Consider the following 13,914-nt stretch of genomic DNA (forward strand, 5'->3'; position numbering starts at 1 on the left):
CATGATCTAGAAACAATTGCTTTCCATACGAACAAAAACCTACCCATAGGATGCCCCATCCCTTTCAGATGCATCGTGTGTTTGGGATACGCTTGAACATAGGTCAACCAAAGTGGTCTTGCAACTCAAGCAGAGCTTTGCCATCGAAGGCATGCAATTTTGTGAAGAGGAAGCTTCTCCTAAACTTGAGGCAACAAGCTATCCTAGAGTTTATGCCATGCATATACATATATATTGTTATAGTCTGATGCAAAAATGGTATTATGTGGAAAATCAACTTTACGCCATAATGCCAGTCAGAGGTCCTATGAAAAATGGAACATAATACGATAAATCATTGAGAATAAAAATATGCCAAAACCCTCATGGTATAAACCTGACACTCATAATACAACCATTAAGATTCGAACCCGAACCTATGAAACCATGTTCTACACATAGTTTTACCTGTTGAAAGTAGTTGCTGATTTTCATAGGAAGGTGTTGTGATCTTGCATAATGCATTAAAAAGTAATTGCGAAATGTAGAAAGCATATACGTTAAATCTAATCTGCGTACTTGATTTGATGGAGCAATAGAAGCACGATGACCTGAGAGTAAAATGGTATCATGAATCCAAGTAAGTCCACAAGTTGTAGAACACATGTTCAAAACCTGAAAGCACAAAGATTGCAATGTTACTCGGGATTCCTTTCCTCCTTCATAATTCTTCGTGTTTAAGGAAAACAGAATCTACACGTAAAGGGATTAGGCAAATTCTCCGAATAAGGAAAACAGAATCTACACACAAGGGGAAAACATCCCTAATTATTGTGGCAATGGCACAAAACATCTTCTAGTTACCCCACCAGTGGCCAAAAGGCAAGCATTGGATGTTGGTGCTTGAAGCGCATCATTAGCATGATGCTCAGGTCTGGGAATCCCTAGAACACTGTGTGGTGGGGGTATGGTCAACTCACTTAAAGTTTGGTAAGAAGGGGTGGGTCCAATTAGTAAAAGAGAATTTAACCACTAAATAAAATCCAATGAAGCTTTCACATGCGTATCAGGGAATGTTTTTCTGAAAATAAAGAGAGGACTGCCATTGAATAATAGCTGGTCCTCTGTGGGAAGCTTTCTAATTCTGCCCCATTTGTTAGGCATTCTTCACTTCTTGAAGACAAAAGCAAAAAACAATGCTTCAGTGGGATTTGAAAAAGAAATGCAACTGAAGTTTGATGGCTTGATATAGATGTGAGGCTGAAATCAGAATTCAAAGCATTACTTGCAATAAAACTAATGACGTAAAAGGTGAGAGAACAAGATCATGTATTGTTTTCCACTTTCTGTGGTAACTTTTACTTTCTTCCAAGTAGAGAGAGGTGCTTGTATGATGGCATTTCACATTACAGAGCAGAAATATCGAGTGGATACTGTCCATATAAAGTCTTTATCAGCATGAAGCAAACGTGGGAATTTTAAGCAATGTTTTTTATTTTTTTAAATTGAAACATTAAAGGGAGCATAACAGTTAAATACGTCCTGAACTCCTGAAACCGAAGTTAAAAGCTCAAAGCACATTTTAAGGGTCAAGAAAGGAGCTTAACAATATTTTGAGCTTTAGCCAACAAGAGAGTCTGAACAGGTTATCCATTTAAACCATGGACTATCACTTACTTTAAATCAGACGGTAAGCCAATCTATTAAACTTTAATGCAAGATATTATTTGCAGCCTGACAGACTTACAGCTTAGCTATGCACTTTGAAGCATTTCAGCTTTGGGAACAATTGAAGGAGTTCGTCACGCGCCCTTTTCTGCACAAATTTTTTTTTTAAAAGGGACTATATTAAAGCCCTGTGTCACCTATGATTGCATATAGATGGCTCCTAGAGAATGTTAACATTCTCAGGTGCATATTATGTGCATTTGTTTGAAACATAAAATGAAAAATATAATATTTACATTTATCATAAAATACAATATGATCTCCAAACAAGTATGTCATAAGTTCGTCGTCTTCATAGAACCAAATATGTAAAATCTATTTCAACATCCAGAATTACATTTATCCAAATCCCTTGTTTGTCTATCCTATCATGTCACATCCCCATCCTTCGTAAGCATTCTTCCTAGATTGGGACAAATAGAAGACTCCAGTTCTTATGCCTTGTATACCAATCAAAATTAATTTTCAAGGAACTACTACATACGAGCATTGTTGTGGAAAGGCACAATGCATTTTGTACAGATAAGAATGCATAACAAGTGGAAGGACTTTTGCTGCTATGGCAAACCAAAAGCTTACCTTAATGCCAACACAACCATTCACGTCGAGTGTTGTGAGTGTACCTGAGCAGCATTTGCAGAGGGCCTCAAGGCACCTATCAGTCACCCCAACAATCCCAAACAAGCTAAAAGGCAAAACAGCCAAGCCCCAGAGACACAAGTTTCAGTCCAATAGCAGGAAAAATGTGCTAATACATCAAAGTAAGCCTACTTCTTGTATGCCTATATCAAGTTCAGAATACAACGGCAAGGAATGTACAAAAATTAACAGGCAGATATCCATGAATTAGATTATCTAATATTTTTACAAGGGGATTACCCTAATGTACAAATAAGTACTTCAGCTAATGCCAATCTTCAATTTTCTGGATTTACCTCAAAAGTTCAAGAGAACTGCAGCTTTCAGCTATAGCTTTCACTCCCACATCTGTCACATGTATACACCTAAATAACAAAGCATTAGCTCTAACAAAAAAGACAAATTTCTTGCATATCGCTAAAGCCCATATCTGGCTTACCATGTCAAATTCAGTGAAACTAGCTTTCTGCAGTTGGCTATAGAACGTAGTCCATCATCTGTTAGGTTCTAATATACCAAACTTTGGTCAAAACCAATGGCTTGGGACAAAAAATCCACCATTGCACAAAGTTGTAGGTTGGCTATCCAAGTTTGATTATGACACAAATCTGTTATTCTAAAACAGAATATACCTGAGCACCACAGAGGTCTAAAAACCTTAGATGCGACAACAGAGAGATCTTTTTATAAGCTTCATCTGTAAAGCTGCCCAAACAAAATGTAGAAGTTGAGATGTACACAAGCATGGCATACATTTGAGATGTATAAGTTGTGTTCCATTACTAGAAAGGTCCTAATTTTACATATTATTCAAGGGTAAATTTACCTAGAGAGGGCATAAAGATTCAAACTTTGAAGAGAATAGCAATTCAGCAATATCTGTTGTAAACCACCATCTGTTAGCTTGATGCACCTAGTGACATCCCAAAGATATGAAGTGAGATACTGTCAGGAGGGATGAATTATTTTACCCCCTAAATGGGTTATGAAGATGAGAAGCAGTTGATGCAAGATTCCTGTAATGAATAATTCTCCATTTTCATGTAATAAAATACTGCATCCTCCAGTGATTTCTTTTTCTTTTTCTTTTGTAACACAGTCAAATGATCACTGTCTTGTCTAGACATCTTTGAAACAAGATCTTCTCTATTCATCAGCCTTGAGTTAAAAACAAGCAATAGCTGATATAATTATGTCAACTATTTTATTTATAGATTTCTAACAGTCACTACAGTATGTTTCTTTATTTTGTCTTTCCAATGCAATAAGACTATGAATCCAACATTAACCTTAATCCATACCTTGTCAGGTTTAAAGATTCCAAGTCTCGATAATTGTCAGCAATTAAGTGCAAACTTTGCTCCGTGATATTCTGTCATTGTCAAGAAAAAGAAGCTACATGAGAGATTTCCATCTTGCAACAGATGAAGTGATCAAGAAAACGTAGCATGTATGATGAGCAGGAGTTGACAACAAGTAAGGCTCATGTCTAACTACGTAACAAAAATTTGCATCACAGGAAAAAAAACTTAACAAATATTTGCATTACGGAAGAAACGACATTGAAGAAAATAAATTTTAGTAAATTTTTTAGTAAGAGCTATGAAGTCTTAGCAGCAATATACAATTTCTTCAGTTGAAAGCTTGGAGCTTTCCAAATGGGAATCAAGATTAGGTTACTCTAATTACCTTAGGCAAAAGAATTTATAGAAAAGAAATAAATCAAGTAGTCCAAGACAATTGATCTCTAAAAGAAAGTTTAAACAAGTGGAGAAACATACTTATTGGCATGTCATTAATTGTTTCCAACAAGAAGCAGATCTTAGGAAAGAAAATTTGATTTGCACCCTATTTTGGTGAATTTTGACAAAACAATATGTTTCATTATTTTCAACCATGCTAGACTTATGAAGGAACAAAAAGGGAAAAACATCAATCCTGCTTCTTTCTATTTATGGACTTAAAAGTCTTCTAAGAGAGAGGCTCAACCTAACAACCATTCTCTCTTTTCCATTATATTTCCTCTCAGAGATTAATCTATAAGACTAATCTTCATCACAAGACATCAAAACTTAAATACAAATCACCTGTCGGATATATGGCAGAAATGTCCATATAGTGCTGCATCTTAAAAGTTCAAGGTCATGCATGGAAATTCTAGGACATTTATTGTATAAATTAGGGTTTTTTTTGTTGGTTGGGGGGGGGGGACATTGTTGCTTCTACATCCATGGATTTGAATTATCAGTTTTCATGTACCTTACACCCACTCAAGTTCAAATCAGTTATACGTTTACAGTTCCTCACCAAATGCTTGACTCCAATATCTGTAACCCTGAAAGCAAAAGTATAAGCGAAGCCCATTGATGATTAAGAGATTTTAGCTATAATTTGCAATAGAAGAACAAAGCACATACAAACATAGAATCAAGAAAGCCTTAGAGTACCTAACATTCCAATAGATGGAGAATGCCGCAAGATTCGGACAAATGCTTGTTATAACTTCAACTCCTTTATCTGAAATCTTCTGGCAGCCATTTAGGTTCAAAGACTCCAGATTCTTAAGGGCATCCACAAACTTCAAAGAATAGATATTCTCATAATAAGGACTTTCAATTCACCAAAAAAAAAAAAAAAATCTGTACTGAAATTCCATATGCATAGGCCACAGAACTCAGTTTTAAAGTACTTTAAGACAGTGTCAAAACATTTCCACAACAATAAGGCCAGAGTAAAGTATAAATTTAAACTGTGTTCCTTTTATTAAGTCAAAGAGTTGTACTTGTATAAACCAAAACCAGGGTCTAGCTTTGGGAACAAATTATAGAATTTCATTGTTTTCACTCAACTCAGGAAGTTAAACAAGCAGAACTATCCATGTAAGGATATATGGATTTGTCATTAAATGAGTGTAATCCCTGTTTGGGAAGAGGCTTATTGATGGAAGATTCAGGCAATCAATCAGCAAACTCCTAGAAAAACAGAACTCGTATTTGTTATGGGGAATCAAGGCTCCAGGCTAAGCCAACCTTACTCACAGCACCTGACTTTCTCTGGCACATTTAGCTTAGCTATGCTTCCACTCAATAGGCCGCTTTAGCTACCTCTCCACTTTCCCCATCAAGTAACTTATGAAAACAGGCAGTCAAATTTAAAGCATAAAGAGCAAAGTCAAGCAATAATTCATCATCTACCTAAGCTAATCTAAGAGAATAAATAAATGAAAATATGACCAAGATGCAGGACAAAGCTAGAAGCACTTGAATACTGGATTGTACTGAGGTTTGATTTTCGGCAAAAAGTATGCATGAATATATACACAGAGAATGGAAACAACAGGAACTCAAGTGATTTAGACAATCTGGAGAATATTTCCGTATTCTGTTATTTTAAGATAACATGTAAGGATGAAACACTTCATTTTGATGAATTGCAGTCAAAAGCATACTGTAAGACAAGCATCACCTGACTTGTATGATTGTGGAAAAGATCAAGTTTGAGGAAGTAAACCTAATGTGCTACACAATAAGGCAGAAGCAAGAACTAAATAATTGAAAGAGTAAATAACCTGACTGGTTTTCCAACATAACCAATGCTTCCAAGTGAAAAAAATAGTAATATTATAGGTTTAAGATACCGAATGGTACCTTGCTTTTAAGAATTTCAAAATTCTTATCTTCAATATCTCGTGCAAACTCAAGGTTTATGTTCTTCACATTGTGATATCTTGGCTGCAAGAAAAAATAAACACGAAAAAGTAAACCTCACCACCATTTAATTAATCATTCTTGACAAATTTCACAAGGTAGCAGAAGTACTATCCATTAGACCCCATTGCTAGACAAACTTGCGTGGAAGCAGATTGAGAGCAAACTCTCTTATAATGAAACCAAAACTATCAGTAATGACTCTTGTTTCAGAAGTAGCAAACTTTTCTCAGCAAGGAAAAGACCTGAAAATTTAAGAGGGGCTGCAAAGAACTTACTAGTGAAAGAGCTGCGACAAGGCGATCTCCAGCATTATTCATCTCATGCAAATCAATAACCTGTAAGTTTAACAAGAATGAACAAACCCCAGAATCAATACCCCAGTCGCAATTAGAAAACAATCCAAACTTTGCAGTAATGTGCGAATTCAATTACTATTAGTAAAACCCATGAACTAAAATTCCAATTTCATGGAGAATGTATCAATCCTTGCATTAACCTGTGAGCTTAACAGTAATTAGTAAATCCCAGAATTAAAATTCCAACTGCATTAGGAAAAAGATTGACTCTTTGAGCATTAAAAAACAGGGAAAAGATATAATTAAGTAGGGGAGTTAAGAGGAGGAATGGACTGACCAACCAGATGGAGGGATGGGAGATGAGAGTGCGGTGAAGCCAGGGGCTGACTAATAAGAGAGAGATGAGGTCTCTCTGATGAAGTTTGATGCAGGTACAGACTATCTTCATCACCCTTGGAATTGTTTCTTTGTTCCATAATGCTTCTTCTACTTCTACTTCCTCTTCCTCTCCTCCTATATCTGTTGATTCTTCTGCACATCTCCTCTCCATTTACTTTGTTTCTCCTCCTCAATAACTCGATTTAGGAGCAACACAGTACTAGCAGGGAAAATAAACAAGAGGATATTCTAGCCTATTCCAAGGAAGTGGGGGAGGGAGGTCTAACTGGATCCGATGGGGACGTCGCCTATTGTGATTCAAATGAAATGTTTGAACGTTTTCTTCTGCTTGTTTTATTTTTTGGTCAAGGATGAGGGCCTCAAAATGAAAAATAAGAAGAGGGCTCTTTTTCTTTAAATTACGCAAAAATTTTTAGTTTGGAAGTCAGTCGCGTTTGGATTAAAATATATAATGTACGGTGTGCGCGAGGTAATAAGAATAATTAAAAAATATGATCACGAAAGATGTAATTTTATTTATTTTTTTAAAATTGCAACCAAAACAAGACGGTTGTGTTCAAAATTTTTTTCGTCATAGCCTATAAACAAGCCATATTTAGGTTCCGTTTGATAAAATTGAATCTGAATTCTGAAGTCTGAATTCTGAAATCTGAATACTGAAACAATTAATTTATTGAATTTTAAGCACTGAAAAAAATATATGAATGTCTGAATTTTAATACTAAACCTATTTATGCTGTTTGATAAATATTTATAACTGAATGCTTAATAAGTTTAATTTGACAATTTTGCCCTTATATTCTTTCATTCAAAAAAGAAATAGAATTTATGATTTAATTAGTTTAAAATTGTTAGGTATGAAAATGACAATATTTATTTTTAAATCAAATTAATATAAAAGATGAAATATATTATATGAGGAGTATGGAGAAGATGTGAAAGTCATTAAAAAGGGAGAAAAGAGAAACTAAAAATTGTTAGATAAAAAATATTATATTATTTAATTAGATAAGAATTTTGAACATAATTAACAAACAAGGGTAGATTTGATAGATAAGATAAAATAGTTGAAATAATTCTATTGATTCTTATCAGAATTAAGCATTCAGTTAGGATTCTTGTGCTGAAAAAAATACACACAGGTTCAGCATTGCTTAACAAGTTCAGCAAATAGATTTTCATTTATCAAATACTCAAAACATCTGAATGTCTAAAAAAATTCAGATTCAGCACTTTTTTATGTTATCAAACAGACCCTTAGATTTCTACAACATAATTTTAAGTGATCTTTAAATTTCCTTTAGAAAAAAAATGCACCACTACTACCTCTTCAAACATTTTAAAGGCATATGACATGTGTGCAATTTAGAATTTTTTTCAAAATAATTTTACATACTAGTATTAGTACAGTATATATTTTAGAAAAATTTTGTGGTCTCTTTTAAGTGCTATTTCCCTTATTTGTATCTCTCACTAAAAATAATAATTTAAATCTTAAATATTTAATAATGTTTAATCTAAAAGTCAATAAAATTTTTTTCACCATCCAACAATGAATTTTATTTGTAGTCTTGTAGACATAATACCCAAAAAGGAAATGTATTTATAGATGTTATGAATTATTTCCCTGATGTGGTGTGGTGAAAAGAAAAACAAATGAATACTACAAATCACTAGTTGTAAAAAGTAGAAAAAAAAGAAAGAAAATAACACTAATGGTTAAGACAATTATGCGATTTTTTTTTTGAAAGACAAGTAATTAAATCTAACCTTCTTGATACACCACTACTATACTATAATGATATCTATATATATATACTTTTTATGCTATATATAAAAAATAAATTTTATATACATTGTCAGTGTATACTGTACGCGATAAAATTTCAAGTCTGCAAAACGACAAGAAAAATGCACGACAAATATATGATATATAAATTTAGAAAAGTATGTAGGTACAATCTCTGGGGTTTTCTCGAACTTGTGGAGAGTTTCCCTCGATTCTTCTCCTCGAACGCCAATCCAAGGGCTTCGCAGCTTGTTCTTTGATCCACCACCGATTCCTTCAAATCTTGATATAGAAGATTTGAAGAACTTTAGAAGATATTTGAAGACTCAAGTCTTGATATCTGGGAGACTTGGAGAGCTTGAAGAGCCGAACCTTTGTAGCTTGGAGCTTCAATGCTTTGAGCGTATGTGATGCTCTTTGAAGTCCCTCTGTGTATTTTCTTTTTGTGTCCTTGATTTGGTAGAGAGAGACCTCTACTTATAGTTGTAGCAAGAGGTAGAGGTTGAGAACCTGTGTACCACTTTACTTGTCTTGCAAGACGTGCAGTCATATTAGGACTGTACCAGTCAAATATTATCTTCTCATTTTATATTTATTAATAAAGAGATAAGAAATTTATCGATTGGCCAAACTCGGGGGGGGACACGTGACATGGCGCCGTTTGACTGGCCAAGCTATTGCAGTATATAAGAGATATACTTGGACTAAATAACTCTAAATATTATCCCTTTAATACGAAATAAATATTTAGATATTTATCCAATGGACATGTGACATGACATGATCTGGTTGGTGGAGATATCCCTGCAATTTGAATTGATTTGGAACACCTCGCCTTGACACGTGGCAAAATATAATTGGTCATTTAATAACCAATTTTTCCAAGTGTACGTGCCATATGGCAATATCCGATTGGACGAAAACATTTAATAGACCAATGGTAATTTTTAGAATTTAATTAAAATTCCATTGTCTACAAATGCCCCCTCGAAACTTGTGCGTGAATGCTGGATATCGGAGCAAGATTTGAACGGACAAGCTTCGACATTTTTTCCCCTTTTTTTCCTTTCTTTCTTTTTTTTTTTTTTCCAATTCGATTTGAATGCCGCAAGGCTGGGATTTAAGTATCAATATAGCCACAGGTCTTGATCAATTCATACCACGTAGCCATGCAAAACATTTAAATTCCACCACCGCCCCAATCATCAAATGCCTGTACAGGTCCCATAAGTCCCGAGGCCGGATTCCAAGTAGCACATGAATTCCAAGATGATTAGGAAAGTTTCCAAGTAGCATACGAATTTCAAGATGATTAGGAATGTTTCCAAGTCCCGTAAGTCAGATTTCATGTAGTACTTGAATTCCTAGTAACATTTGTTATCAATGATGATTAGGCAAGTCCGAATTATTCCAATTTGAAGTTCTACAATAAAGCCCCTAGATGGTCTTAGAGTTTTGCAATTCCGTAGCCTTACTCAAAGTTTTGCACTTCGTATATCAATTCGTGAACCTTGCTTATAAGATGATCATGTGGGTTCCACCAATTCACGCAACATTAGTTATATCAATTTCAGGATCATGCCAAAGCTTTGTCGGACTATCAATTCAAGTAATAGTCTGTTCAATGTCATAGCTTGGCAATTCAAATATCAATTCCTGAGCTCTGTCCAGGGCTTTGCAATCCGTAACCTCTGAATTGGTGATAAAGTAGCCACCAATTTTAATTATAACCATTTGTCCTCAAGAAGCCAACGTATTCATTTGTAGAATATTGCATATCGTATGCCCAATCATCTACGTGCAAGGTGCTTTAAAAAAATGAAATCACAGGAATCGAATTGATCTACCATGCGCCTTGCTTATCAACTACACACGGAACTCCACCGCTCCGAAACTCGAGATCATCTTCTCTTGTTAGCCTTGGGAACTCAAGCTGCAAACCGCTAAGAACTCCTCTAATATGACCAGGACTCTTGAGCTGACAGCCTCCACTCCTTGTTAGTCTCAAAGACCAAGCAATTTAGAAGTCCGAAACCCAATTGCAATGGAGACCACTATCAGCTAATCTCCCAAAACTTATAAAGACTTCGCGAGAAAAATTCTAAAGGAATCCAATTGATCATAGAAATCATAGGAACCACGGAACTCCACCGCTTCCAAACTTCAAGCTTTGCAAACTTTATAGCAGTGTCTTGTATCATATAGGATAGCTACGTGGAACATCACCATTTCATGCATCTGAGCCGAATCATCATACGGAATAGCTTTATATCTCCTACTTCAGACTAACTCCATTCTTTGTAGTATTCAACCCTTTGAAGTTAGGATTTGCACCACTGATAAACTAAATAATTAATTTCTTCACTGATCACACTCGGAACTCAAGGAGCACTCTGACACAAATGCTGGGAATCCAACTCGCAGAGGAAGCCAATCGTGAGAACAAGAGCTTCGCATTTCATCCTTTCTCTTCGTCCCATTATACAAAACAGGAAGAACCAGATTCCTTTTGCGAGTAAACTTCCTCGGCTCGATAAATTAGCCTGCTAAACCGCAAGTACTTCGAATAATGAATCCTTCAACATCTTAAAGTGAAACACTTCTGACTAGAATCCTTCCTGAATACGGGATGCATACCTGTTATAAATACTCAATGGTTGAGGCATCAATTTAGCCACAATCCAAAGGCAAACTCTCCCTCGTTTCCTGCTGCTACGTCTTTATTTGCTATTGCCGTCGTCTATTATCTACTGGTCTGCTTGGCTTTGCTGCCTCTTAGACTAATATAATCAATTTGGAGTCGGTCAAAAACGCGCCGAGCTACTCTTGGATTACTTTAAGGTGCGCGCTACTTCTCCAAGCCATGGTACCCCCCTGCTTATGTTTCTTGTTTTACCGCTTTGCATGAACCGTGGCTTACCCTTGTAGTCTAAGCAACAGTAGATTCGGGGACAACATCTTCGTTGTCAATGTTGCAAGCCGTTTGAAGAATTTGATTATCACCTTCGCCGAGCCGCAAGTATCAAATTGCCGCTGCGCCAGAGTCAGCCGTCATCCGGTACTCGCGGCTTCCCTTTTTTGTTTTTTTTTTTTGTTTTTCTCTTTCTTTTTTTTTTTTTTTTTTGCTATTCCTGAGAGCTGAAAATTTAACATGAAGATCTGCTCAAAATATTTTTTTTTTTGAGCTATTCCTCGGAGCTGAAATCTCAATTTTCATACCATTTTTATTTGTTTTTTTTTCTATTCATTTTTTTTTTTGGCTTTTGCTCATCTATTAGGACAATATGATATCTGAGCAAAAATTTTCCTTCCTTTTGCGAGAACTCTGACCTTAAAAATAATAATTATTATTATTATTTTTTTTCCCTCTTTTTTTTTTCCCCCCCAAATATTCCTACTATACATGATTTTGATGTAAACTTTGTCAACTTGCCTCTTTGTAGACAACTCAAGCTGTGCTTGAAGAGGGGTTCGAAACAATTCCGAGGATTTGAGAAGAGGCAACCAATTAGGTAATTTAATTACCAAACTTCTTGCACGAAACTCCTGCATCCTCTAATATTTTCTTTTACAAAATTCCAGCAATCATGCAAATTAAGGGCTACGCCGTGCCAGTGCCGCATATTTCACTGACGGATGAACGGGGAGGAACTCAATCAAAGAGCTTGTCACTACATGTTTACAAACCAGCAATCGGCCCGCTCGCTGAATCCTTCATACCCCTTGAAGGATGCTTTCATCTCGAAGATTGGACTAGCAAGTGGACCAAGGAAGTGGTGGCACCATCGACTTTCTCCATTACATCGAGGGAAGAAGAAGTGGTCGTATTAAACTTGTCACTTCACAATGGAGATCCAGAAATAGCCAAATTCACTCTTCCGTTCGTGGGATTCAATGTTGACAAAGCTACATGGAAAACCCCTTCGTCATTCTTTGGTGAGGCGTGCTTCACCTCCTATTATTGGGAGTGGGTTGAGGACATGCTTGGAAGGTATAAAGACATACTCACACGCGCTGGCATATTTGAAGCCGTCTACGCGTCGAGATACTCCTACGACCGCTGTGAAAATATCTTGCGGGCCTTCTTCAAATATTGGTGTCCCTCGACGAACACGCTCCATACGCCCGTTGGGGAGTTGTCCATCACACTTTGGGACCTTTATCGACTCGGTGGCCTTTCGATCGACGGCACGTTTTTCGATGAAGTTGTTCCTTCGGCACGGGAGCTCCTTACTCGTGACAAAGAAGGGAAACCACTTCTCCCTGAGAGTTGCAGGCATCTTTTTTCGGCTTACTACCACCTCTGGACGAATGACCAAGGAGTATGGATGAAGGACTGGATTCGCTTCTGGTTCAAAGGAGAGGCTAGGTATAGGGCTCCTCCGAGTAGAGCGAATAGAAGGAAGACCACATCTAAACCAAAAATGACTTACAACCCTTCTGGAAGCGTGGAGCCTTACGACCTTGCCGATACGAATGACTTCAATGTCCCTTTTGACACCCTGGGTATCCCAGGGTCTCTAAGAAAGGAAACCTATATTGCGGCATTCATAGCGTGTTGGATTTGCAAGTTCCTTTTGCCAAGCAAAAAGGCCGATCGTATTCGTCCAAGTGTCTTCAAGGTTGCATGCTTAATGGCTACAGGGAAAAGATTTTGTCTTGCAATTCCCGTCCTTGCGAGCATATATCATGGGTTGAGGGAGATCGTCCACGCCCCTAACCTTGGAGAATGTGGGGTAATTTTTCCAATCCATTACGTCTATGCTTGGGTTGGCCAATACTTCGATGTATATTACGAAAATCATCAAGTGAATAGCCACCACGCGCGCATGACAAGATTTAGTGGTGAGAAAATGGCAATATTTTATGGCCAATTGGAAGCTGAGGAAATCTTCAAAGAAACGAATCCTTTGATGCTTCCTAAATTGTGTTGGACTGAGAATGGAGAAAAGGCGTTGATCGATGACGGATCCTTATCATCAAGACTCACGAGCTACTTCATTAGTCAACGCTCTTGCCATTTAACTCTACGTAAGGACAATACTTTCATTATTGAAAAATATAATCCTTGCAGGTTCAGCAGGCAGTTCGATTTTTGTCAGGACATCCCCAACAACTTGAAAGAGATCACTCACACTTATACCTTAGCTGAAGCTATTCAACTATGGGATTCCTCAGTTCGCACGCAGACGCGGTCTCGGATGACTATACCCATGCACATGAAGCATCCATTGATCACCAAAGACTATGATGCCTGGTGGTCGACTCGGTCAAATAGTGTCTGTTCAACTCCCTTAAAATTCACCGTTAAGATCTCTCAGCAATTAGTGAAGAAGGGTAAGGTTACCTCCGCCAACGAGTCAGTGCATCCTAA

At 36.7% G+C, this 13,914-nt stretch overlaps 1 protein-coding gene across 4 annotated transcripts; it reads right to left on the bottom strand.

Annotated features, from left to right (window-relative positions):
* Positions 1-308: 308 nt before the first annotated feature.
* On the bottom strand, positions 309-7,135 carry LOC113694716 (F-box protein At3g58530-like). Of its 4 annotated transcripts, XM_027213571.2 has the most exons (13): positions 6,690-7,127; positions 6,332-6,391; positions 5,994-6,077; positions 4,794-4,924; positions 4,606-4,681; positions 3,648-3,718; positions 3,173-3,259; positions 2,979-3,051; positions 2,786-2,853; positions 2,643-2,711; positions 2,287-2,392; positions 1,727-1,795; positions 468-654 (listed from the first exon to the last, which is right to left on the bottom strand). In XM_027213571.2, the coding sequence occupies exons 1-12, from the start codon at positions 6,900-6,902 to the stop codon at positions 1,730-1,732; spliced, it is 1,104 nt and encodes a 367-aa protein (XP_027069372.1). In that variant the 5' UTR covers positions 6,903-7,127; the 3' UTR covers positions 468-654; positions 1,727-1,729. The 4 variants fall into 4 exon arrangements, with proteins under 4 accessions (XP_071911454.1, XP_027069370.1, XP_027069372.1 ...); XM_072055353.1 differs by lacking the exon at positions 1,727-1,795 and having other exon boundaries at positions 309-654; positions 6,694-7,135; XM_027213569.2 differs by lacking the exon at positions 1,727-1,795 and having other exon boundaries at positions 309-654; positions 6,690-7,132.
* Between the last annotated feature and the right edge of the window lie 6,779 nt (positions 7,136-13,914).

Source organism: Coffea arabica, chromosome 6e (assembly GCF_036785885.1).
Source record: "Coffea arabica cultivar ET-39 chromosome 6e, Coffea Arabica ET-39 HiFi, whole genome shotgun sequence".
NCBI classification, from domain to species: domain Eukaryota; kingdom Viridiplantae; phylum Streptophyta; class Magnoliopsida; order Gentianales; family Rubiaceae; genus Coffea; species Coffea arabica.

Excerpts from the sequence above, each read along its gene's own strand:
- LOC113694716 (XM_027213569.2), bottom strand. The coding sequence starts at position 6,902 with ATGGAGAGGAGATGTGCAGAAGAATCAACAGATATAGGAGGAGAGGAA. Across the intron at positions 6,392-6,689 it reads CCCATCCCTCCATCTGGTTG|GTTATTGATTTGCATGAGAT; the intron begins GTCAGTCCATTC and ends TTAAACTTACAG. Across the intron at positions 4,682-4,793 it reads TCCATCTATTGGAATGTTAG|GGTTACAGATATTGGAGTCA; the intron begins GTACTCTAAGGC and ends TTTTGCTTTCAG.